Below are 23,996 nucleotides of genomic sequence, written 5' to 3' on the forward strand. Positions count from 1 at the left end.
GGTGCAACATCTGCCCCCTGAACTTTGTGAGAAGGTCCGGCCTGCAAGGCCTCCGTGTGAGAGGACGGAGAGACCAGTGAAGCAGGTCCGTGAACCACCACTGTCTGGGCCATTCGGGGGCAATCAGGATCATCCGCGCCCTGGACTGGGACAGCTTGATGAACACCGCCGGACTCAAGGGAAAGAGTGGAAAAGCGTACAGAAAGCTGTTCGACCAGTTAATCCAGAACGCATCCCCCAGCTTCCCCACAGGCAGTACCTGGAGGCAAAGTCTCGGCATTTGCAGAAGACTTCTCCTAGTACTTCGTCGTTTATGACCCATTCGTGGATTTCCTGAATCAGTCTGCTCAGCATGTCTGCCTGAACATTCTGCACACCTGGCAGATGGGTAGCCGTTAGAGTCAGTCCTCTAGATAAAAACCAGCGCAGACCGCCCGCGCCTCCTGCGACAGAGTGCGCGATCTCGAACCCCCCTGCTTGTTGAGGTAATACATTGTGGTCATATTGTCCGTCTGTACAAGCAGAGAGTTGGTCTGGAAGAACGGAAGAAACGCCTTCAGTGCCAAGTGAACAGCTCTGAGTTCCCAGAAAATGATGTGATACGTGGACTCCATTGGGGACCACGTTCCTTGTATCTGCAAGTCTCCGGAAAGCGCCCCCCAGCCGTGGGGAGACGCATCCGTCACGACAGTCTGTGTGGAAATGTCCTTGTGAAAGGGAACCCCTCTTAGGAGATTCTCCGCTGAACACTACCACTTCAGAGACTGAAGAGCACGCAGAGACAGTCGTATCTTGTCGCCCAAAGATCCTTTCCTCTAATCCCACTGATCCTCCAAGCACTCCTGCAAAGGTCTCATGAGCAGCCGTGCGTGTGGCGTGAGGAATATACAAGAGGCCATCGACCCCAGTAGAGAAGACACCGTCTCCACTGTCGTAGATGGGGCGGTCACAAGAGCCTGAGCCTTCCTAAGGGGAGATAATCGACTCTCCTCCGAAGGAGACACGCTTGCTGACAGCGTATTGACGGAGGCTCCCAAGTACTGTATGCACTGGACCGGAATGGGGACCGACTTGGACATGTTGATGTGCAACCCCAGCTCGTTCAAGAGAACGCACGTCCTCTGGAAGTGTGCCTGAGCTTCCGAGAAGGAGGAGGCCTTGATCAACCAATCGTCCAGGCACGGTTAGAGAAGCCACCTCGTTGTTCCTCAGGCGTGCAGCTACCACTGCCATGCACATCGAGAATGGTCTGGGCGCAGACTCCAGCCCGACTGGCAGTACTGTGTACTGATAATGATGGGCGCCGACTTGGAATCGCAGGAACTTCCTGTGTGCAATGAGCACATGGGAGTATGGATCCTGTAGATCTATGGCACCAAGCCAATCTCCCTGTTGCAGCTGAGTATAAACCTGATGCAACGACAGCATGAGAAATTCCTCTACTGGGAATCCACTTGTTTGCTTGTGGCAAATCCAGAATGGGCCTGAACTCGTTCTTGCGAACCAGAAAGAACCGGGAGTACAGACCTATCCCCCTTTGAGACAGAGGTACGCCCTTGTCCTAAACAGGATAACGGCCTCTGCTTAGAGCTCGCGCAGCTGAAACCGCGAGCCGACCGGAGGAAGTGCTGGAGGAGGGCCGATGAACCGAAGACTGACTTAGACCCAGCCGGCCTTTGTTCACCGAGGAGCAACAAGCTCTCCCGCGTATGCGCACAATATACTTGTAAAGCATTAAATGGTGGCCCGGGACCACCGGCAAATCCTGGGAGGAAACACACTGCTAGAAAGGGCAGAAGGCCTCAGGCCTTTCTCCATGCCCCAAACCTACAGCCGTCCAAAAGTCTCCGATTCAGACTTCATGCGAGCCCCTCACTACTCTCATGGCAGCCCAAGGGTGCCCAAAGAACGGGAAAGTAGAAGCACACTGCTGAGCCGCAGGCTGCAGAGACGTCAGGCGAATAAAAGTATGGCAACGTAGGACAAACCCACAATACCTGGGGGTCGGCAGGAGAGAAAAACTCCGCTCCGACACCAATGCCTAGATCCGAAACTATCAGGCCCATTAGACCACCTCTTGTAAGGCTTCCCTCCTGTCTCACGGCAGAGGAACCACAAATCGGTGAAGAAAACCCCCCCACAGAGGGATCTCACAACAACGGTCCAACAACAGCGGGCCACAGCGCGAGGTCTACATGCCGCCACCCCTGCGACCAAGTCAGGAGCACCAGTAGTGGTTGAGCAGGAGGCGACCTAGCAGACGTGCATGTATGCAAGTACTCAAAACTAAGCAAAAGGACAAACGTCCCTCGCTTACACGTGGTGAGTAACCACAAACTCCCCATCAGAAGGGTTCCTCGACGCTGATCAACTGCTCTGCGTCGTGAGTGGAAGGTGCCGGGAACACAAAGTCCCCTCCTACGAAGGGAGGCTCACCAAGGAGCGAGGCCTGGAACAAGACCCAGGCGTCAAGAGCCGGCAGTACTCTGCGGCTGTAACCCATGACGCCGACCTCCCTACGACGTCACCATCACTAAGACAGTGACCGTCTCTACGACAACCAACACTCTGACGTCAAAATGTCACTACGGTGTCAAACACGGAGACGCTGAGCCATCCCTAACGGTGACGTCCGGACCCAAGGGAAGAGAGCAGAGCCCAAGCGACCAATGCCCCAAAAGGAGCGTCACTGCTCCATGACGTCGAGCCTCACCGCTCCATGACGTCTAGTCTCACTGTCCCATGACGTCGAGCATCACTGCCCCATGACGTCGAGCATCACTGCCCCATGACGTCGAGCATCCCTGCCCCATGACGTCGAGCATCCCTGCTCCATGACGCCGAGCATCACCGCTCCCTGACGTCGAGCATCACCGCTCCATGACGTCGAGCATCACCGCTCCATGACGTCGAGCATCATCGTTCCATGACGTCGAGCACCACCGCACCATGACGTCGAGCATCACCGCTCCATGACGTTGAGGCACCCCATGACGTCGAGGAACCCCATGACGTCGAGGTACTCCATGACATAGAGACACTCCATGACGTCGACGTCGAGACACTCCATGACGTCGAGACACTCCATGACGTCGAGACACTCCATGACGTCGAGACACTCCATGACGTCGAGGCACTCCATGACGTCGACGTCGAGGCACTCCATGACGTCGACGTCGAGGAACTTCATGACGTCGACGTCGAGGCACTCCATGACGTCGACGTCGAGGCACTTCATGACGTCGACGTCGAGGCACTTCATGACGTCGAGGCACTTCATGACGTCGAGGCACTCCATGACGTCGAGGCACTCCATGACGTCGAGGCACTCCATGACGTCGAGGTGCTCCATGACGTCGAGGCGCTCCATGACGTCGACGTCGAGGCACTCCATGACGTCGACGTCGAGGCACTCCATGACGTCGACGGCGAGGCACTCCATGACGTCGACGGCGAGGCACTCCATGACGCCGACGTCGAGGCACTCCATGAAGTCGACGTTGAGGCACTCCATGACGTCGACGTCGAGGCACTCCATGACGTCCAGGCACTCCACGACGGCCCCGACGCAGACTGGAACCGCGTCATAGCTCAGACGTGCCCTTACTGGGGATAACCCCAGAGATTACAGCATGGGACTCGGTAGAGGACCTACCCTCACCTCACCGAGAGGCTGAAGATGCCTTCAAACTCCTCTGTTTGAAACCTGGAAGCCGAAGCCCCCTAGAAAGAAGGTACAGAGAAGACAGGTGTCAAAAGACACAGGCAAGCACAGAGTACAAACCCTGTGAGCTTCAGCTTTGGCCTTCAGTTCAGCTGCAGACAAAGCACATGTCAGACTAGAAATAGTCTAAAGACAAGAAGACTGCAGAAATTCTGCCAAAAAAACACAGCAGAATGCAGATAAAGGCCAAAGACGTCGAGTGAAGCTACAAAAATCCAAAAATATCACAAAAATAGTATAGAAAAAAAGCTCAGAAAAGAAGAGCTAATGCTCCAGGGTCCTGCTAGCAGGAGCCGGAAAAAAGAACTGAAGGTGAAAGGGACCTGCACTGCATTCTGGGATACTGTGAGGCTTCTGGAAAGTTCTCTTAAAGGCACAGTATCCTGTTTTGAGCCACATAATGGCAGCCTATGGGGCTTGTCTGTCCACTCCTTCCTCTCTATCATTCCAGAGGGTTTTGCTGTTAAAAGCAAGGTTTTTCTCTGTGGAAAACCCTGGACAGGCTGTGCTGTTGTGGTTTTTGGTGGAATTTCTAGTTGAAGTATTGGACAGTGTAGCCTGTGGATATAGGCTGCATTATCTGTCTTTAAATTCTCTCTTAAGTGTCTATACAGGTCTGCATGTTTTGACAGCTTAAGAGATTATTTTTGATTGCTCCGGGGTCCGCGCACATGGGCGGGACTATTCACTAGATTATGACTATCCCCTACTAGACAGAGATCCCCTACTACAGAACTATGGATCGTATTAGACTGTAAATGTCTTCTGTTAAATCAGTTTGTTATTGTGTTATTGTCACACCACCTTTACCCAGTCCCACACTTACATCATCACTCCCACCCTACCCTAAACACTTCTTCCTTCTTCTTCACTGAGACCTCCTTCAAATTTGATTAGGAGATAGATAACTTTGACGTATAAGAGTTACCTATGAACTTTGGCATTTCTCTATTGGAACTGTTTGAATTCAGTGACTCTTTTTGAAATGATAAAATTGTGCTACTGATTTTCTAGAATTGTATATTAAAAATGAAATGTGATATAACATTTTGGTGAACTGTTACTTTTTTAAATTGTGTATGCATCTTTTGTTTGTTATGCATATACCCCTGCTGGCTTGTTTCCCCCATCTTAGTAGCCAGTGCTTTCTTAGATCTATTTTGTAGAAAGTCTTCAGAGGGGTGTTTTATATGGGCTAGTTGAGCTTCACCTTCTCTGTTTACATTGCTTTCCATCGTGCTTACACAGTCGGCATTGTCAGTAAAATTGGTGTTCACGCCCCCAGCCTGATCTTCCCTGTCCCTTCCAATCACTGCCCCCGCATACAGCAGATACATTCATATCTCTTGCCTCGATTTCCCCTACACCATCACCCCACATCAATGGAGGGCCGGTCTCAGCTGAGCCAAGTAATGCAAGTTCGGTTGCTGGTACAAATGGTGCATCTCCCCCCGCATTCTCATTTACCTGCAGGGTCGGTGAGATTGCAGAGTTCCTCCTTTCCACCTCCTCCGTTCCACCTTGCTCTGGCGTTTCTGCTCCAGTGCCTGATTCTGCTTGTCCTGTGTGTCCTCCAGATTTCTTGGAGCCACCAAATAGCTCCACAATCGTCGGACGGGACAGGCGTTGTTGGGGCATTGGCTCTCCCTTCCCTTTCCTGTCCGGAGCCTCCTTCCGGGTCGCAGTCTACCCTCGGCACCTGGGCTGTAAAGACGCTCCTGCTCCTGCTGCACAGCTCCGATACAGGGCATGTAGCTGACGAGGCTGCGCCCCTAGTATCTGGCTTCCACTGATTGAGTTTGTCGGCCGTCTTTCCATGAGTTGCTGGTGGTCTCTTTGGTTTTATTCTGTCCCAGCGCTCCCAGTGCTGCACTTCCGATCGGCAGCAACCGGAGCCACTCAGCGTACCATAGATCGGTTGGCAGGTCAGTGCTAATTCCTGCTTTTTGGCCGCTGTCACACATGCAGGGGTACAGTTAGTGATCCTCTCCTGCAGCAACTCCAACAAAAACTTAAGGGTCGCTGAAAGCATCCTAGTTACACTGCCGGGGGGCATTTCAGGGGGGTCTCACTGGATCAGGGTGACTTGTGCTGCGAGCTGTAGCCTAGCTAACCACCATCTTGCTTCCTCTATCCTGAAGTGTTCCCATTACATCACTGAAGCCTAAGCTGGGGGTCAGTCTGCATTTGCGATCAATTAATTCATACAGACCTCACCAATACAGACACAATGCTAAAGTATGTGCTGAAGGAGACAAAATATCTGTTCTGCTTCCAACAAGAAGTGAAAGAGCTCGAAGTCCCCCTTTCCCAATTGGTTGCTTGTTACATTGTCAACTTAATACCATGTCTTTTCAGTTGTCTCTTCTTTGGGTTGTGTGTGCCTCTAATATTAAATGTCACTACTTTAAGTTCTTGCATTTCCCTACCTCTACTGCTCGTCTGAAGCCTCTAAGTCGCCCATTGCCCTGCCACTTCACAGGTCAGACTCTTTATGCTTCTGGCCCAAAACAATTCATAGTGCATCTTCTACCTGCATACCACAACCTGTATTCACCCTCGCCCTCCACCTACACTGATCACCCCAACTTTCAGTGAAAGTAACCCACTACTTGGTCAACATCTCAAAGAATCTATGCTTTCACTCTTAGGGGGGGACAAATAACCCTTTCCCCCGGGTTAATTGTGCACTTAGTCCTGCAAGAGCAAGTCACAACTGACATTAATTAATACACTCAGTGGAGAAGATTGTATTAGGGAGCCTATAAATCAACAATTAATTGTAACCAATTGAGCCATTACTCAAATAATGTTCAGATCACTTCAACAATCACGCAACACCTCAGACGTAGAAACAGATACTATTTCCAGCATATTAAGCTGAAATAGTGTCTTATTTAATATTCAAGTCAGGTCAGTGATCAAATCTAGTTGTTCTGAGGACATCGGTCAGTTTCTCTTGTGCGTTCTTAATGACATTCTTTGTCAATTTCATGGCCTCTTTGGGTGTATTAAAACCTATGTGTACAGTATCTATACTGTATTTGAAGCTGTGCCGAAAACAGCATTGAACCCTTGAGATAGTTTCCTATCACCACTTTTTTCAACTGCTGATTGTGCAAATGAGCAACTGTCGCCTTGAAAGGGGGTGGGCAAGATCCAGTGATCTAAATGTTCTTTCAACAACTAGTAGATCAGAGAAGGTGGCTCTGTCCAGCAGGTTGGCCAGTAATGTTGCAACAAAGGGCTTAGATTTGCCAAGGTCAGTGTATTCTGGGAGCTCATATATGCTAATATTGTTCCTGCATGATTTGGATTCTAGGTCCTTATTCTTTGTACAAATCCTTGCCAAGTCTCTCACAATTTGCATAAAGGTACTCTTTAGTTCTGGATTGCCATCTTTTTGATCTGAGATTCTACTTGTTCCGCTCCATGATACAGACAATATGCTTGTCCAATGGGTCCTCTAACAGGTTTCCATGTGGCATGAGGTGGTCAATTTTAGGGGCAATGACATGTAAACGGGCTTCATATCAATGAGGGTTGCTTTATTGTCTATGTCCACTGGTTCATTCAGATCTCCAGTGATATAGAACTTGACCCTATAGCTCTTTTCTGCTCGGACACCTTGCCCAGTCTGGCATCAGGTTTTCCCTTTGTGAAAGAGATATTAGTGTTGTTGATCGCAACTGCTTTGTAGTTAAGTGCACCAGTAACCAGTAGAGCCTCACTTCTTTCTGTGCTGTGATAATCGAGTTTCTCCAGTCTCCTCAAGTACCCCTGCATTCCCAATCTACTACAAGCAGACCTCAGGTCTCATGCCCACATTGTATTCACTGATTTGTAGGACAGGTCTGTGGGCTTTGGGGTAGATCAGCACATCACAAACCACTAGAACACTTCTCAATCACACTCCCATCCATGTTTTTTTAACCCTGAAAACATGATTGCCAATTTCCACATTGATGGAATGTTCCCAGTGACCAAGAACCCCCTGAACCACAAAGCCAACAGTGAAGCCAACCATGAATGTATCTCTTTATAGTAAACCATCTTTCCAGATAGTGGAGTAAGAGGTTTTGCTTGATTTTATAAGAAGAGCTAAATCAATACCCAGTGGTAATAGAGTATTGTTTGTCCTTTAGTATATCTCAGTGCACATCACATTGCGACTGGGTTAAAAAAAAGTCAGTAATGTCGAAAAACCAACTGGCCTAATCAGTATTAGGAGTTGAGCAAGCTTATTCATGGTCCTTCGTGGACTGCTAAACAAACAGCAAAAATAATCTGACATTATAAGATTTAATGTGTTCTGGATTATATGGGTATTGTAAGGAAATGCACAAATGTTCATGTTCACCCCCACAGTTTTTGGACTGACGCTGCAGTTTTTCTACTCTGAGAGTGCACTGAGGTCTGCCAACCAGACCTTATTGGCAGTGTTTAACACCATGCGCGCTAGCGTTATTCCGCTCGCACGCTGAGATTTGCGAAAACACACTTTACATGACGAGCTGGGCTCGTCATCAGCGTGCGAGGAGGCTACGCCATGACGAGCCCAGCTCGTCATCAGCGTGGAAGGGGTTAACTGTATACAAAAGTTATGTTAATCAGATACACCCAATTGGCAAGTACTGATTTATCATAAGCTTCTAGTATATGGTACCCAGAGCATGTAAGGCAGAGTGTTCACACAGGACTGCAGCATTGTTTGTGCCATCCTGCATGTGTCAGAGATAAAATGGAACTCAGCCTGCCACTGTAGACTGGCAGGGCAGTATGTCACACTGCTAACTCGACTTTGCCATTACACCTGATGGCAAAGGGACAATTTCCTTTAAGTAATATTTGTAAGTCTCCGCTAAAGAAGGCTTATAGAGTCCTATGGGAGTGCGCTTTATATTATTAAGTAACAACATATGTTTTAGCAGCAACACTTCCAAATTATCGTTGTGCTGGGGAAGGTTAGGAGTCCCACTGTCTAACACAGGGTTAAACGGTTGGCACTCCAACCCATCTAACTCCTGAATGGGATCACCTAACAAGGTGAAGTAAGGGATTAAATTAATTGGGACATCAAATCTCACCTGCTGGGTAGGTCAGATTTAAGGACACTATTAAGTTAAGTCACTTTTAGAAAGTCAGTACCCCACACTCCAGCTAGTACAGTGGCCTCACAAGGCTATGACACATAGACGGATTTCTGATCAGCTGGTGAGATGTTTTTAATGACTCCCAGGCCCGGTAACAAAGGCTGTTGGGCAGAGTGAGGTGTTACCTACTCTCCCAGGATGGCCACTCAGGGTGTTAGCCCACAAAACAGGCTCTAAAGATGAAGCCACCGTTGAAGGGCCGCTGGTAACAACATCCCTGAGCAAGAATCCTTTTGTTCCTGCAGATAATAAGGAGACATGGCCAGGAGAGGGAAACCAGTTCCCAACCGGTTTTCCCGTGGGCGTGTAGCCCACTGTTAGCCACATCCCGGGGGGGGGGGCTACTCTGCTACTCACGGCCACAGAAGGGTCGTCCCGTCGAGAGAACTACACCTGGTGCACTTTTGGGCTAGTGAGATTGGGACTGTACCTGCGGCTCCTGACCTCCAGAAAGTTGATTTCCCAGATTCACAAATACCACTGACTCCAAAGATCAAGAGACTGATCCCCTGGAATCAGCTCCAGGAACACAAGAGCTGAGAGAGCCCAAACCACCGGAGTGGTAGCCCCAGCAGACGTTTTGCCACTACTATTCACGTTTAATCATACTCAAAGGACACAAGCCCCCAACAAAGGTTTTACATCCAACACTGTTGCTACGTGAACAGTAGTGCAGCATTAGCTGTCCACCTATTGCAACATAGAAGACTTTGAGGGACCCCAACCTTTGTGGTCAAAATCGCCCCACATCACCTGTTGTCCGAGGACCCACAACCACGACACACCCACCAACCGCACCACAACCTCAGCATCCTTTTGAGCGTCTTTGCCTTCATCCCTCAGCATCAGGGCCACTCTATTGACTTCTATGGCGGTTCTATAAAGTTGAGCTCTTGCTTTAAAAATGCCCTGGTGGCAAGGTAACTGTCTAAGGTATCCATTCTGGTCCCCTAGACCATGTCCCTGCTGGCCGGAACAGGCACTAACTCTTCCAAAGTTTTCAAACTTTACGTTTGCCACTGCTTGTTTGTGGTTGGATTTAAAAGTGAGAGAATGTTATAAAATCTGTATCTCTAGAACCTTCCAGTGGATTTTAATGATCAAGATCTCTACAATTTAATAATAAAAAAACGCCCAATTTTACAAAATGGTGTGTCTTTTTATTGATGTGTGATTTTATTATTCTGTTGTGTGGTGCTGTTAAATGTTTTACACTAAGTTCCTTTGCCGAGCCTTACTTCTCGCAGCCACAGCTACCCAGGATTAGCTAAGGTTGAGTAAACTATTCTGACGGTGGGATCCAGAACTTGTTTTTAGCTGTATCATACAATTAATATGTTGATAAAGGACTGTCAAAATTCCAAAGGCAACTGTTCTCTAAAAGAAAATCATTAATAGTTAATATGTTTTATTCTACAAAAAAAATTCAAAGATGGAGAGCAGATGAATTAACCTGGCTACGCTGCCCTTTCTCAAGATCACAAGTATGACAAGCATGTGCAGGGAGATAAAGAATTATCCTGGAAACACGGCATCCAAACAAGAGCTTGCACTGACTCTCAAAGCTTGGGAAGAATCCAGGATGGCCAAAGTCCAGCTTGAAGAGGAAATCATCCCCACTGACAGTGAATATGAAGGAGTAGTTTCTTTTCTGTAACTCCAGTTCTGTAGTAGGGGTATCTCTGTTATAGTCATAATCTAGTGAATAGTCCCGCCCATGTGCGTGGACCCCGGAGCAATCAAAAATAATCTCTAAAGTGTCGAAAAAATGCAGAACTGCAGACACTTAAGAGAGAATTTAAAGACATATAATGCAGCCCATAAAAGGCTACACTGTCCAGTACTTCAGCTAGAAATTCCACCAAAAATCCACAAAAGCAACAAAGCCTGTCCAGATTTTCATTGTCTTCAGTACAAACCCCTCTGGAATATAGAGAGGAAGACATGGACAGACAAGCCCTATAGGCTGCCATTATGTGTCTCAGAATAGGTACTGTGCCTTTAAGAGAACTTTCCAGAACTTCACAGTATCCCAGAATGCCTTGCAGGTCTCTCTTACTTTCAGTTCTTTTTGAAGGCGTAACACGCCAGACCTGTAGCATTTCTCACATGAACATCTCTCTCCACCGGGGAGGAGGGCGGGCGCTTATGACTATAACAGAGATACCCCTACTACAGAACTGGAGTAACAGAAAAGAAACTACTCCTTCTGTAGTAGGGGATCTCTGTGTATAGCTATAATCTAGTGAATAGAATGGCAAGCCCATCCCCACACCAAAGCGGCGGTGGAGAAAAGAAACCAACACCACTATTGTGCGAACAAATTCCGCAGCGAAGCCTGTCCAACCTGAGCATCTGCTCTGGCATCAGCGTCCAGACAGTAATGCTTAGCAAAGGTATGAACTGACTTCCAAGTGGCGGCCTTGCAAATTTCTGCAATCGGCACATTACGGAGCAATGCTGTCGTGGCAGCTTTGCCCCTGATGGAATGAGCCTTAGGCTTACCCCCTAAGGTCTTATTAGCTATCTGGTAACACAGTTGTATGCAGGACACAATCCACCTAGAAATGGACTGCTTAGAGGTCGCAAGACCCGTCCTGACTGATCCGTAATTGATAAACAATTGGTCTGACCTACGAATATCTTTAGTCTTATCCAGATAAAATTTCAACACCCTCCGCACATCCAGGGAATGTAAGGACCTTTCCGCTGGAGACGAAGGATTCTGAAAAAACGTAGGCAAAGTTATGGTTTGGTTGACGTGAAAGTCAGAAATAACCTTGGGAAGAAATTTAGGGTGAGTACGCATAACAACCTTAGTAGCATGAAATACAGTATAAGGTTCATTACAACACAACGCCTGAATTTCACTCACCCTGCGGGCCGATGTAATGGCCACGAGGAACGCCGCCTTCCAGGACAGGTGCTGCAACGAAGCCTTATGAATGGGTTCAAAAGGCTCCTTCATCAAACTGGATAGCACCACATTCAATTCCCATGAAGGCGAAGGGAGCCTGACAGGAGGGAACACTTTCTTCAAGCCTTCCAAAAAATCTTTGATCACAGGGATCTGAAAGAAGGAAGTCTGTGAAGGGCTTTTCCTGTAGGCAGTCAATGCAGCGAGATGAACCCTAATAGAGTGAACATTAAGGCCAGATCGCGCCAAATGTAGCAGGTAGGGAAGGATGACATCTTCCTTGCACGTCGTAGGATCACAGTTCCTGGACACACACCAGATACAAAACCTCTTCCACTTGTAAGCGTAGGACGTCCGAGTGGAGGGCCTCTTAGACTCCTTCAGTATGTCCATGCAATCTTCTGGTAGATTCAAATGGCCATATTGCACTACCTCAGGAGCCATGCCGCCAAACTCAAGGATGAGAGGTTGGGGTGCACCATCTGCCCCCCGAACTTCGTGAGAAGGTCCGGCCTGCACGGCAACCGTATGTGTGGAAGGAGGGACCGGTGTAGGAGATCCGTGAACCACCACTGTCTGGGCCATTCCGGGGCAATCAGGATCATTCATGCCCTGGACCTGGACAGCTTGATGAGCACCGCCGGAATCAGAGGGATGGGCGGAAAAGCGTAAACAAAGCTGTTCGACCAGTTGATCCAGAGTGCATTCCCCAGAGTCCCTTGCTGGTAGTACCTGGAGGCGAAGTCTCGGCATTTGCTGTTTTCGGCGGTGGCGAACAGATCTAAGTCTGGAGTCCCCCACCTTGCAAAGACTTCTCCTAGTACGTCGTCATTTACGACCCACTCGTGGTTTTCCTGAATCAGTCTGCTCAGTGCGTCCGCCTGAACATTCTGCACACCTGGCAGATGGGTAGCCGTTATCGTCAATCCTCTTGCCAGAAGCCAGTGCCAGATCGTCTGCGCCTCCCGAGACAGGGTGCGCGATCTCGACCCCCCTGCTTGTTGAGGTAATACATTGTGGTCGTATTGCCCGTCTGTACAAGCAGAGAGTTGGTCGAAAGGACGGATGAAAGGCCTTCAGCGCCAAGTGAACAGCTCTGAGTTCCAGGAAATTGATGTGATACGTGGACTCTGTCTGAGACCACGTGCCTTGGATCTGTAAGTCTCCCGAATGCGCTCCCCAGTCCTGGAGAGAAGCATCCGTCACGATCTTCTGAGTAGGAATGTCCTTGTGGAAGGGAACCCCTCTGAGGAGATTTTCCGCTGAACACCACCACTTCAGAGACTGAAGAGCATGCAGAGACAGTCGTATCTTGTCGTTCCAAGATCCTCTCCTCTGGTCCCATTGATCCTCCAAGCACTCCTGCAAAGGCCTCATGTGTAGTCGTGCATGAGGAGTGAGGAAGATACAAGAGGCTATCGACCCCAGTAGAGAAGACACCGTCCTCACTGTTGTAGATGGAGCGGTCATAAGAGCCTGAGCCTTCCGAAGGATCGATCTCCGTCGCTCCTCCGAAGGAGACACGCTTGCTGACAGCGTATTGATGGTGGCTCCCAAGTATTGAATGCATTGGACCGGGATCGGGACAGACTTGGACATGTTGATGTGCAACCCCAGCTTGTTCAAGAGAACGCACGTCTTCCGGAAGTCTGCTTGAGCTTCTGAGAAGGAGGAGGCCTTGATCAACCAATCGTCCAGGTACGGGTAGACAAACACCCTGTCTTTCCTTAGGTGTGCCGCTACCACTGCCATGCACTTCGAGAATGTCCTGGGTGCAGATTTCAGTCCGAAAGGCAGCACCGTGTGTTGGTAATGGTTGGTGCCGACTTGAAATCGCAGAAACTTTCTGTGCTTGTGTGCGATGGGCACGTGGAAGTACGCATCTTGTAGGTCTATGGCACAAAGCCAGTCCCCCTGTTGCAACTGAGGATAAATCTGATGCAACGACAGCATGCAAAACTTTTCTCTGCGAATCCACTTGTTTTCCTGTCGCAAGTCCAGAATGGGCCTGAACTCGTTCTTGTCCTTCTTGCGAACCAGAAAGAACCGGGAGTACAGACCTCTTCCTCTTTGAGACAGAGGCACGTCTTCTATCGCCCTTTTCCTTAACAGGATATCGGCCTCCGCCTGGAGCTCGCGCAGTTGATACTGCGAGCTGACCAGAGGGATCGCTGGAGGAGGGCTGATGAATCAAAGACTGTATCCATTGCAAACAATATTCAGCACCTACTTGTCCTGAGTAATTTTTCTCCACTCTGCCAGAAAAAATTGAACCCTTCCCCCCACCGGAGCGGGTAACGGATGACGGGGAAGTAACCGCTCAGGGTCGAGACCCGGCCGGGCCCTTGTTCACGGTAGAGGACTGCTGTCCACCTCTACCCCTCTGACGTTTTTGGAAAGGTCTCCGGAACTGCCGCTGTTGTTGCTGCTGCTGTTGTCCCGAAGACTGTCCTCTTCCTTTCCCCTGTGAGCCGAACCGCCGTTGGAACTGGCGGTAGGGTTTCTTGTCTTTTGGCTTCTCCAAGCCCACCGCCGTCAGGGTTTCTGCCTCGGCCTTCATCCGGGCCATCTCGTCATCTGCGTGTTTACCGAAGAGCGCGTCCCCGGAAAACGGCAGGTTGGCCACTCGCTGTTGCGCCTCAGGCTTGAGAGACGTAATCCTGAGCCAAGCATGGCGGCGCTGGTTGATACCGTGGCAGTAGCCATGTGCAGCTAACAAGGAGATATCCGCCGCAGCACTGATGGCCTGGTTCGAGACCAGCATCCCCTCCTTGACGATTTCCATGAAGTCCTCCCTCCTGTCACGCGGCAAAAGGTCTGCGAACTGCTCCATGGAATCCCAAAGCGCACGGTCATATTGTCCCAGTAATGCCGAGTCGCTGGAAGCCTTCATTGTTGTGGAAGAAGTCCCACATGCCTTCCTTCCCGCAAATCAATCCAGCGGCTCTCCTTGTCCGGAGGCACGGTGGAGGACGGGGAGGTAGAATGTTGTTTTCTGGCCGCCGTCACTATCACCGAGTCGGGGACTGGGTCCATCCTCAGGAAGGCAGGGTCCGAGTCCGGTGCCCTGTATTTTTTCAAAAGTCTGGACGGGGCAGCCTTCACCACCGCAGGTGTAAGAAACAGTTCTTGTGCCGGTTCAACCAGTCCCGGAACCAAGGGCAACAGAGGGCGAGACAGGTGCTTCTTGTGCAAAGTCTCGAATATCACGGACGTCGTAGGTGTAGGAGCCGTGATACCCAACTTCGCAGCCCCCCTCAGGAGAACCTCCTGGAATGTACCGATGTCATCGATAGGAGACACCCTATTCTCCGGGGAATCGGACAAAGTAGGGGAATAGGAGCTGGTCCTAGAAGACGTATCGGACCTGGATCTATGCCTCCTATGGCGCCGTCTGGAACGGGTGGAGGACCTGTGCCTGCTCCTCGATTGGTCTCTCCGTCTGGAGCGAGACTTCGATCTCCTGGGCCTCGGACGGTCAACCGGCTTCTCCGGGGTGGCCGACTTGGGCTTATGTGGTTCCTTAGATTTAGGAGTCTTCTTGGGAGGGTTCGGGAGCCTGGGCAACGAGACCGACCTCGGCGGAACCGGTGGAGGCTTGTCAGGCAGAGGAGGCAACAGAGGAGGGGTAGGAGTCCTCGGACGCGGGCCTCTAGGTAACGGAGGAGGAGGTGAAACAGGCTTCTTTGGAGTATACACCTCCGAGTACACCGATCCCGGTGACCCACCATCCTTCCCGGGCTGAGGGGAGCCCCCCACAGCCCTAGGCCGCGCAGTACGATCCCTCGAAGCCGCTGACCGGTGTTCAGGCGTCGACCGTAGGCCCCTTGACGTCAAGCGTCCCTTCGGCGTCGAACGCTTGCCATGTCTCGACGTCGACCATCTCGAAGACGATCCTCTGTGTCTTGACGGCAATCACTTGCGCCTCGACGGCGACCGCCTCGACGTCGCCTTGGAGTGTCTCGACGCCGACCTCGACGGCGACCTCCTTCGCCTCGACGGCGAACGCTTCCGACGATGACAATGTCTCTGTGTTCGACGGTGGCCTATGCAGGTCCCTCGACGTCGACAGGCGACGTTTCCTCGACCCAGAGCCCTGGGGAGACGGGGAGCCGGCCTTGGACTTCCCCCTCGACGTCGTGGTGGGTGCCACCGACCCCGACGGAGAATGGAGACGTGTGCTGGGCTTCCTGCCCCCGGGGAGCCCCCCAGAGGCCTCAGCATGGGCAGATGAAGCCCCTCCAGACCCACCTTGCGCCTTCTGTCTTCTTTCTTCTAGTCCCTGAAGCCTGATCTTCAGTCTGTCCTTCAGGGTCCTGCCAGTGAATCCTTGGCAGATCTCACACTCCTCAGGGATGTGGGAAGAGGGAAGGCAGAGGATACAGACCTCATGGGGGTCTGGCTTGGCCTTCTTCCTGGAGCACTCCGGGCATTTGTCGAATAATGCAGGCATTATGGACAACCAAGGGGTGCAAGAAACTAAGAAGAAAGCTTTAAAGTACTTTAAAAGTACACAAAATCGAGTTTAGTGCAAAAAACACCAACAAAACCCTTGAAAAGGGAGAGCTCAATGCTCCAGGGTCCTGCTTGCAGGAGCCGGAAAAAAGAACTGAAAGTAGGAGAGACCTGCAAGGCATTCTGGGATACTGTGAAGTTCTGGAAAGTTCTCCTAAAGGCACAGTACCCTATTCTGAGACACATAATGGCAGCCTATGGGGCTTGTCTGTCCATGTCTTCCTCTCTATATTCCAGAGGGGCTTGTACTGAAGACAATGAAAATCTGGACAGGCTTTGCTGTTTTTGTGGATTTTTGGTGGAATTTCTAGCTGAAGTACTGGACAGTGTAGCCTTTTATGGGCTGCATTATATGTCTTTAAATTATCTCTTAAGTGTCTGTGCAGTTCTGCATTTTTTCGACACTTTAGAGATTATTTTTGATTGCTCCGGGGTCCACGCACATGGGCGGGACTATTCACTAGATTATGACTATACACAGAGATCCCCTACTACAGAAGTGTATGTACCAGAATTTTAAATCCAGGCTGGGAATAACAATGGAAGTGGAGTCCCCACAGTCAGATCCAGTGAGAGAGATTCCACATCTGGGAGGAACCAACAAAATCTATCACCCCAACTCAGACTTTTGGAGATCCAGGAAGAGAAGGTATGTGAGTCCACAAAACGGGGGTTCCTTAATATGGGAACTGGTACCTACAGTAGGGAGAAATTAGCTACTTACAGGAGGATGTGGAGGCAGAATCTTACACTCACACGAAGGGTGCACTCATTGAGGCATTTGGTCTTATACCTGAAGAGTACAGAGAGAAATTTAGGAGCATTCATAAGGGACCAACACAGACATGGGTAGCCTGTGTTGACGCCGCTATAAAGTCACTGGAGGACTGTATTAAGGGTAACAAAGTAGATACCTACGAGGACTTATACAATTTAGTGGTTAAAGAGCATATTCTTACACTTTGTACCTCAGAGAAGCTACACCAGCACCTGGTAGACTCTAAGATGTCTAACCCTAAAGAGCTGGGGAAGACAGCTGATGAGTGGGTGTGCACTAGAGTACCCAAGATGTCCAAAGGAGATGAAACCAAAGATATGGGATAGGCCCCCTTTCGATGGAAAGATAGTGGAAAGTTTAAAAAGACTGATAAACCTAAAGAGGCCCCTAAAGATGCCCAAGGTGGGGAGCCCAGAGCCATATCCCAATTCCAAAAGGGATGAGGTATCAGGCAAATAATGTTGACCCAAAAAAGGGAGGGATGTGCTATGACTGTAGACAGCCACGGCACAAGTAGGGTGATGCTGTATGCACAAAGAAGTCACTCACTGGTGATAGTTCCAAAGGAATTGCCAGTGTTGGGATTGGGGTGGAAGTTGGATTGGCAGATTCCAGAGAGTACACTGAAGTCACATTAGTTTCCCTGGGAGGTGAGCAAATTGAATCTTTGGCCCACTGGTCTACCAGTATGGAAACATATAGGTGGTGGCCAGAATCAATGGGGTGAAAGGTCAAGCTTTGAGGGATACAGCTGCCAGCATAACCATGGTTATGGCCAAGTTGGTTTCCCCAAGCCTGATTCTACATGATGAATTGCATGAGATAGTGAACTCTGACGACAATGTACACACATCCAATAGCTGTGGTAGACTTTGATTGGGTAAGGGTTACAGGCCCTAAAAAAATAGCTGCGTCCCCTGCCATCCCAGTGGAGTGTCGATTGGGCAATGACCTTGAAACTTTTGCTTGGGCAGAGGTGGAGAGAAGGACCCATGCAGCAATGCTAGGTATCAGTGAGTGGATATGTGTCTCCACCAGAGCACCAAAGGCCTTAAGGGAGAGTCAAGGGATGATGAATTCTGAAACAGTGGACCATGTCCCTAGCAACAAGAGAAGAGGAAGGATGTCTGGGGAGACCTCTTCCAAATATCCACAGAGCCAGAAGAAGCCCAACCCTCAGGGGGAGGGCTGGTATCTGCAAAGGAGGGAATTGCCCTGAGGACTTTTGCCTGACCTGGCAGAACTTCAAGGAGCAGGGGCCTCTCCATAGAGGTATTGAACAAAGGTCAGCTGTCCTGTCCAACTCTTGAAGGTCTGAGACAGTTGACTGTCAGACAGAAGGAAGGAGATGTTAATGGTATCCATAATGTATACTGGGAGGAAGGACTCCTGTACAGTGATGCAAGGGACCCCAAACCAGGGGCAAGCAGGCGAGTGGTGGTCCCCCAGTAGTATAGAGAGTTTCTACTTAACCTAGCCCATGACATTCCCTAAGCTGGACATCTGGGCAAACTAAAACCTGGAATAGGTTAGACAAGCACTTTTATTGGCCACAGGTGTCATAAAAGTTAGAGGAGTTGTGTTGCTCTTGTGTCACCTGTCAGGCCAGTGGCAAGACAATTGGAAAGTCAAAGGCTCCCCGCATACTACTTCTAGTGGTGGGGACTCCTTTTGAGAGGGTGGATATTGATGTAGTTGGCCCTCTATGCTCACCTACCACCTCTTGGCATAGGTTTATCCTAGTGGTAGTGGATCATACCACTAGATATCCAGAATCCAAACAACCCAGGAACAGTCACTGCCCCTGCAGTAGCTAGAGCCCTCCTTGGTATTTTTACCATTGTGGGGTTTCCTAAGGTGGTCCTTTCAAATAGAGGCACAAACATCATGGCTGCTTATCTGAAAACAATGTGGGATGAGTGTGGGTAACTTTTAAGTTCTCTTCACAATCCACAAGGTAATGGGCTTGTAGAAATATTTAACAAGACCATGAAAGGTATGATCATAGGTTTACCTGATAAACTCAGGAGAAAATGATGGGATATTCTTCTCCCATGCCAGAGAGTTTCCACAGAAGGGAGTGGGATTCAATCTATTTAATTGCTCTTTGGACACCCTGTCAGGGGTCCTTTAACTTTTGTCAGAGAAGGCTTGGAGAGACCACCCAAGGAGCCCAAACAGGAAATCCTAGAATGTGTACTAGGTCTTTGCTCCAGAATGGCATAGTATAGGAAGAAGGCAAACAAAACCTTGGAGACCTGCTAGGAGCTTGTCAAGCACTGGTAGGACCAAAAGGTTTCACTAGTGGAATACAAGGCTTCGCAATTAGTTTGGGTGTTAGAGCCTGTAGCACCCAGGGCACTCAAAGATAAATGGACTGGGGCTTACCCTATCTTGGAAAAGAACAGAAAAGCCACATACTTGGTAGACCTAATTACTCCAAGACACCGCCACAGGGTGATCCATGTAATAGGCACAAGTTACATCATGACAGAGTGGACATTACAGTGCTCATGGGGAAAGATGGTGGAGAAGAGAAAGAAAGTGAACCTCTCGCAGACCTGATGTCAACAAATGTCAAAGATGGTTCAGAGGAGGGATTAGTACTCTCTACCACTTTAAGTAGTCAGCAACAGAAAGACGGTTACAACTTGCTTGGGCAGTTTGCTGACTTGTTTTCCTTGAATCCAGGTTTGACAACATGGTGCACCCATCCAATCCTGTAACGTCGAGCTCACCGCTTTGTTTGATCCCGCTGCGGCAGCCTTGGAGATTCAGCCCGTGCACTGCTGGCTTCTGGCACTCCTGTTGTGAGTGGGTGCTATTATGGGAGATGAAGTCTACACTAGGGCAGACAGCTTATCTTCTTCCTTAATGAACGTTGATTTCATCAAGTCTGCATGGTGATTGGTGGTCCCAGAGGTGCCTACCATCAGGGGTAGGCCTTGGCTGGGGCAATTAGATTGAGACTCTTTGGCCTTCTACTTTGTTGGTGGGAGTATAGCATCCCCTCATCGTTAATGGTGGGAAAGGCACCCACGGTTGTGATCACCTGTGATAGGAAAGGGCCCTACATTCTCCGTACTTGAGTCTCAGGACCTGATATGCTGATCTTGCCCCTGTAGGCCCCTTGAGATCACTGGTGACTAGTCTGTGTGATTGGGCATTTGGAGTGGACCTCAACGTGTGACGAGTGCTTGGGCCCGGGAGTTACTATCTGGATACACCACTTTTGTAGGACCAAAATGGCAAGGGACAAGCCAGCCAAATCTGTGCAGGCTAATAAAATAGATTATGCCACCCGAGAGTTCTGTGGGGGAACATGCCAAACAGGGCCCCTCTGTGGTGCAAGTGGCCCCTACAATGGCTCACATATTGGCAGAAATGAAGGGCTCTCGAGAAGCCATGCTAGTAAACATCGATACGTGGCTGTGGAGTTGGGCCTGCTCTGTGCAGACTTCTGTAACATCTCGGAACGAGTCTCTGTGACTGAAGGGCAGGTAACAAAGCTCTAGAAGGTGAGGGCTGCTCATCTCACTCTCAGCATGAATGAAGGACAGGATTGAGGATGCAGAGGGGCGATTTAGAAGGAAAATTCTCCATTTTGTGGGCTTCCCTGAAAGAGCCGAGGGTCAGTCAGTGGAGTTGTTCTTGGAAGAATGGATCACGACCTCTTTGAAAACACAGAGACTCCTAAAGTACTTTACTACTGAGCGTGACCACCATGCATTGGTGCCCGTGCCTAGACAAGGGATTCTGCGGGGCGCCATTATTGCTTGGCTGTTTAACTTTAGAGACCTAGATGCACTTTTGCAAACTGTCTGTGTCCATGGGGCAACCCAGTTTGTAGGCAGGAACATAATGATTTTCCCTGACTACACCTGTAAGGTGCAGGAACTCCGTAGAGACTTTTTTCCCACTATAAAGGGCCTGTAGGAGGACAGTCTTCATTACAGCATTATGTTTACTACAAAATTGCAAGTGCAATATGAGGGCAAGGTTTTCTTTTTTTGTCACTCCAGAGGAGGACCATGATCGGCTGAATATGCTGGGTGGTGGGACATGGAAGCCTCCTTTGAACCACAGGACAGGCGGTAGTGGTGCTAGCCCCTGGTCAGCACATTTACGCAGGCACTCTGTGGATTTGGAAGCTCGCAGTGGAGCCCGACAAACTGGGAAGATTCTGGTATGAAGCAAGCACAAGGAGATGATGGACGGAGCGCTGAAACTTTCCAGACACTCACCCCCAGTCACAGATCTGGCTTGAATCCACCATCATTCTTTAGCTCACTTTACCACCTCAGTTCAGACCCAGCTATATGCAAATCAGTCTTGACCCTCTGCCTCATGGGAACAGTCCAACCCGAACTGCCAATCCAGGTCTTCCCTGAACAGGAAACAAGCATCCTGGGACAATCGCTCTTTGTTAAATGTTTGAAAAGTCAAGAGAAGTGACCGGTGACATGCACTGAAGGGAGAGGAATGGACACCAAAAATGGACTTGTGCAACTCTGCTGGTGTGGCTTATGGCGCTGATTGTGACCTTGCCTGGCCCGGCCTTTCATGTGCTGCTGTGTAAAGCAGGCCACCTCTGAAAGTGACATAATTACCTCTCCGGGTGACGATCTATAGGTTACACTTACAAGCAATATTCTTTTGTGATACTTTAGGTCTCCCTTTAATTCCCCAACCTAATAAATAAGGCCCTAAATAAGCTGTCTGTCAATGTTTGACTTTTACATTGTTTTGTCCTCACTTTCTTTTGCCTAAGTGCTCTCAATGCTGCATGTAGGTGACACATTAACACTAAAAATAAGTGTTCCCAGTGCAGAGTTGAATTTGTGAAAAATGGACTGCATTAAACAAAATGAATGCAGAAAACAAAAAGTATAACGTTTATAAACTTTCTCAAAATGATGTCTTGTTTATATTTTGAGTTAATGTTATCTTCCTTTTGTTTGTTCTAGAAATCAAAGTGAGCGCCCTTCGGCTTTGCAGCTCCTGCGGCATCCATTTATTAAGCCTAAACAAAAATTAAGTTCATGGACAAAAATTGATCGGCCTAAATTACCATAAGATTCATATATCAATTTTTGCACATCAGAATAGAGGTTGTAAGGACCAGGCAATCACATTCTTTGAACTAAAACATATTACCCTGTGAATAACAGTGTCAAAAGTATATGGAATTTAGCATCAAGACTGTATGTGAAACTCGTTTTTACTGAACCTATAAGTGACCGAAGATCTCATCAGCAAACTCACAATGGATGGATTGATGGAATATCTTCTTTACATAGACCACGTGTCTTGAAATTACTCAGGCACTAAAAATATGCATCTTTACATTGTACTTCCTTCTCTTCATTATATTGTTTATACACGCACAATTCTGAAAACACATCGACATTTTCGTATTTTGTGAAGATATTAGTGATCTAATGCAGTTTGATGAACAAATTTCCGGGTACCATAAAATGGGTGTTTGTATGTTTGTTGTACTGCACTTAGTGTCGCTTAGTTGTTTCATCATACTGAAAGTACAAAGCTCTCATGATGGTAAGACACTAACTATGCAGCAGGGCTGTATGGTAATAATCTCTTAAACTAAGCGGTGTATGACAATTAGATGCAATGTAATTTATTTAATAAATACAGGTGAAGCAAATCGGTTATGCATCATATCATCAAATAAACAGTGAATACAGAAAGAGTTTTCGACTTGAAAGGCATGGACAACAACTACCAAAATCAACCACTGAGAAGAATTCTATCATTAAAACGAGTTCTACTGCACTTCCAGATAGTCTGATGGATGGTGTGTTTCAGTTATGTATTTCTCTCAGAATTGAGTTTGAGGATATATGGGTAATTGGATCGATCTCATGTTTGTTAAGGATAAAACTTCAAGAAAGCTTTTTAAGGAGCTTACTAGGGGGAGGGTGTGCATGCAGGTCTAATTCAAAATAATATGTTCCCATTCATAAAATTTGAAAAATGTAAAAAGTTGCATTATCTGGGCAATGTATGCTTGACTGTCTGTAGGTATGTAATCAACAATTGTATAGATTGTATGAAAGATTATAATGTGGAACAAGAAAGATGCCATACTCCGAAAAACCATATGCCTATCAGTGCCTCGAATATGTGGTTACAAACAAAGAAACATGCAGTGTAATGTAAAATAAACATGTCAGACTGTAAATAACATCCCATTTGAAATCCATATATAAGCTTTTTTTTGTTTATTTATCATAGGATGTCAGCACGGAATGGGCATGAAATGTTTATACAAATCCATTAAAACAAATGGAGAATCATACAGGCAGCAGTATTACTTTTTACATGCAATTAGTCCCAAATGTGGTAGAAAATATTGCATAAATATAATTCCGTCATGTCACTGTTCACATGTAGTCTGAATAAAAGATGTGTAATATGCATGAAATTGAGATCACCCGCTGTGCAACAATTCTTTGCAGTCTCTTTCCAACAGCCACAGAAGAAACAAAGAAACACAAAATCCACTCTGCTCTGACAGACGTGTTTCGCCTTACGGCTTTTTTGATGTCGACATCCAAAAAGCTGCAAGGCGAAATGCGTCTGCCAGAGCAGAGGGTCTGCACAATAAAGTATTTTACTGAAACTACACCCATGAGTGCTTTCCGTTTGGAGCATGACAACGTATGCTCTTGTTGAATGATTTGCGGCTCACCACCGCAGGAGCGAGCACCCAGGACGAGTTGGAGTGGCGACAGTGACTTCCGGTTCTTGAAAGAAAAAAGAAAATAAAAATAAATAAATAAATAAAAAAATAAAAAAAAAAAATATATATATATATATATATACATATACATACACACACACATATATATATATATATATAAATATATATTATAGTTCGGGTGC

General features: G+C 48.2%; 1 protein-coding gene across 1 annotated transcript in view; it reads left to right on the forward strand.

Moving 5' to 3' along the window:
• Nucleotides 1–23,539, forward strand: part of MAP3K19 (mitogen-activated protein kinase kinase kinase 19) — a 263,793-nt gene extending 240,254 nt beyond the window's left edge. The window contains exon 10 of the mRNA XM_086957307.1: nt 22,055–23,539. Within this exon, the coding sequence (XP_086813433.1) occupies nt 22,055–22,163 (109 nt within the window). The 3' untranslated portion in view covers nt 22,164–23,539. The remainder of the gene's footprint in view (nt 1–22,054) is intronic.
• The last annotated feature ends 457 nt before the right edge of the window (nt 23,540–23,996 follow it).

This window comes from Lissotriton vulgaris, chromosome 2_1 (assembly GCF_964263255.1).
Source record: "Lissotriton vulgaris chromosome 2_1, aLisVul1.2, whole genome shotgun sequence".
NCBI lineage: Eukaryota > Metazoa > Chordata > Amphibia > Caudata > Salamandridae > Lissotriton > Lissotriton vulgaris.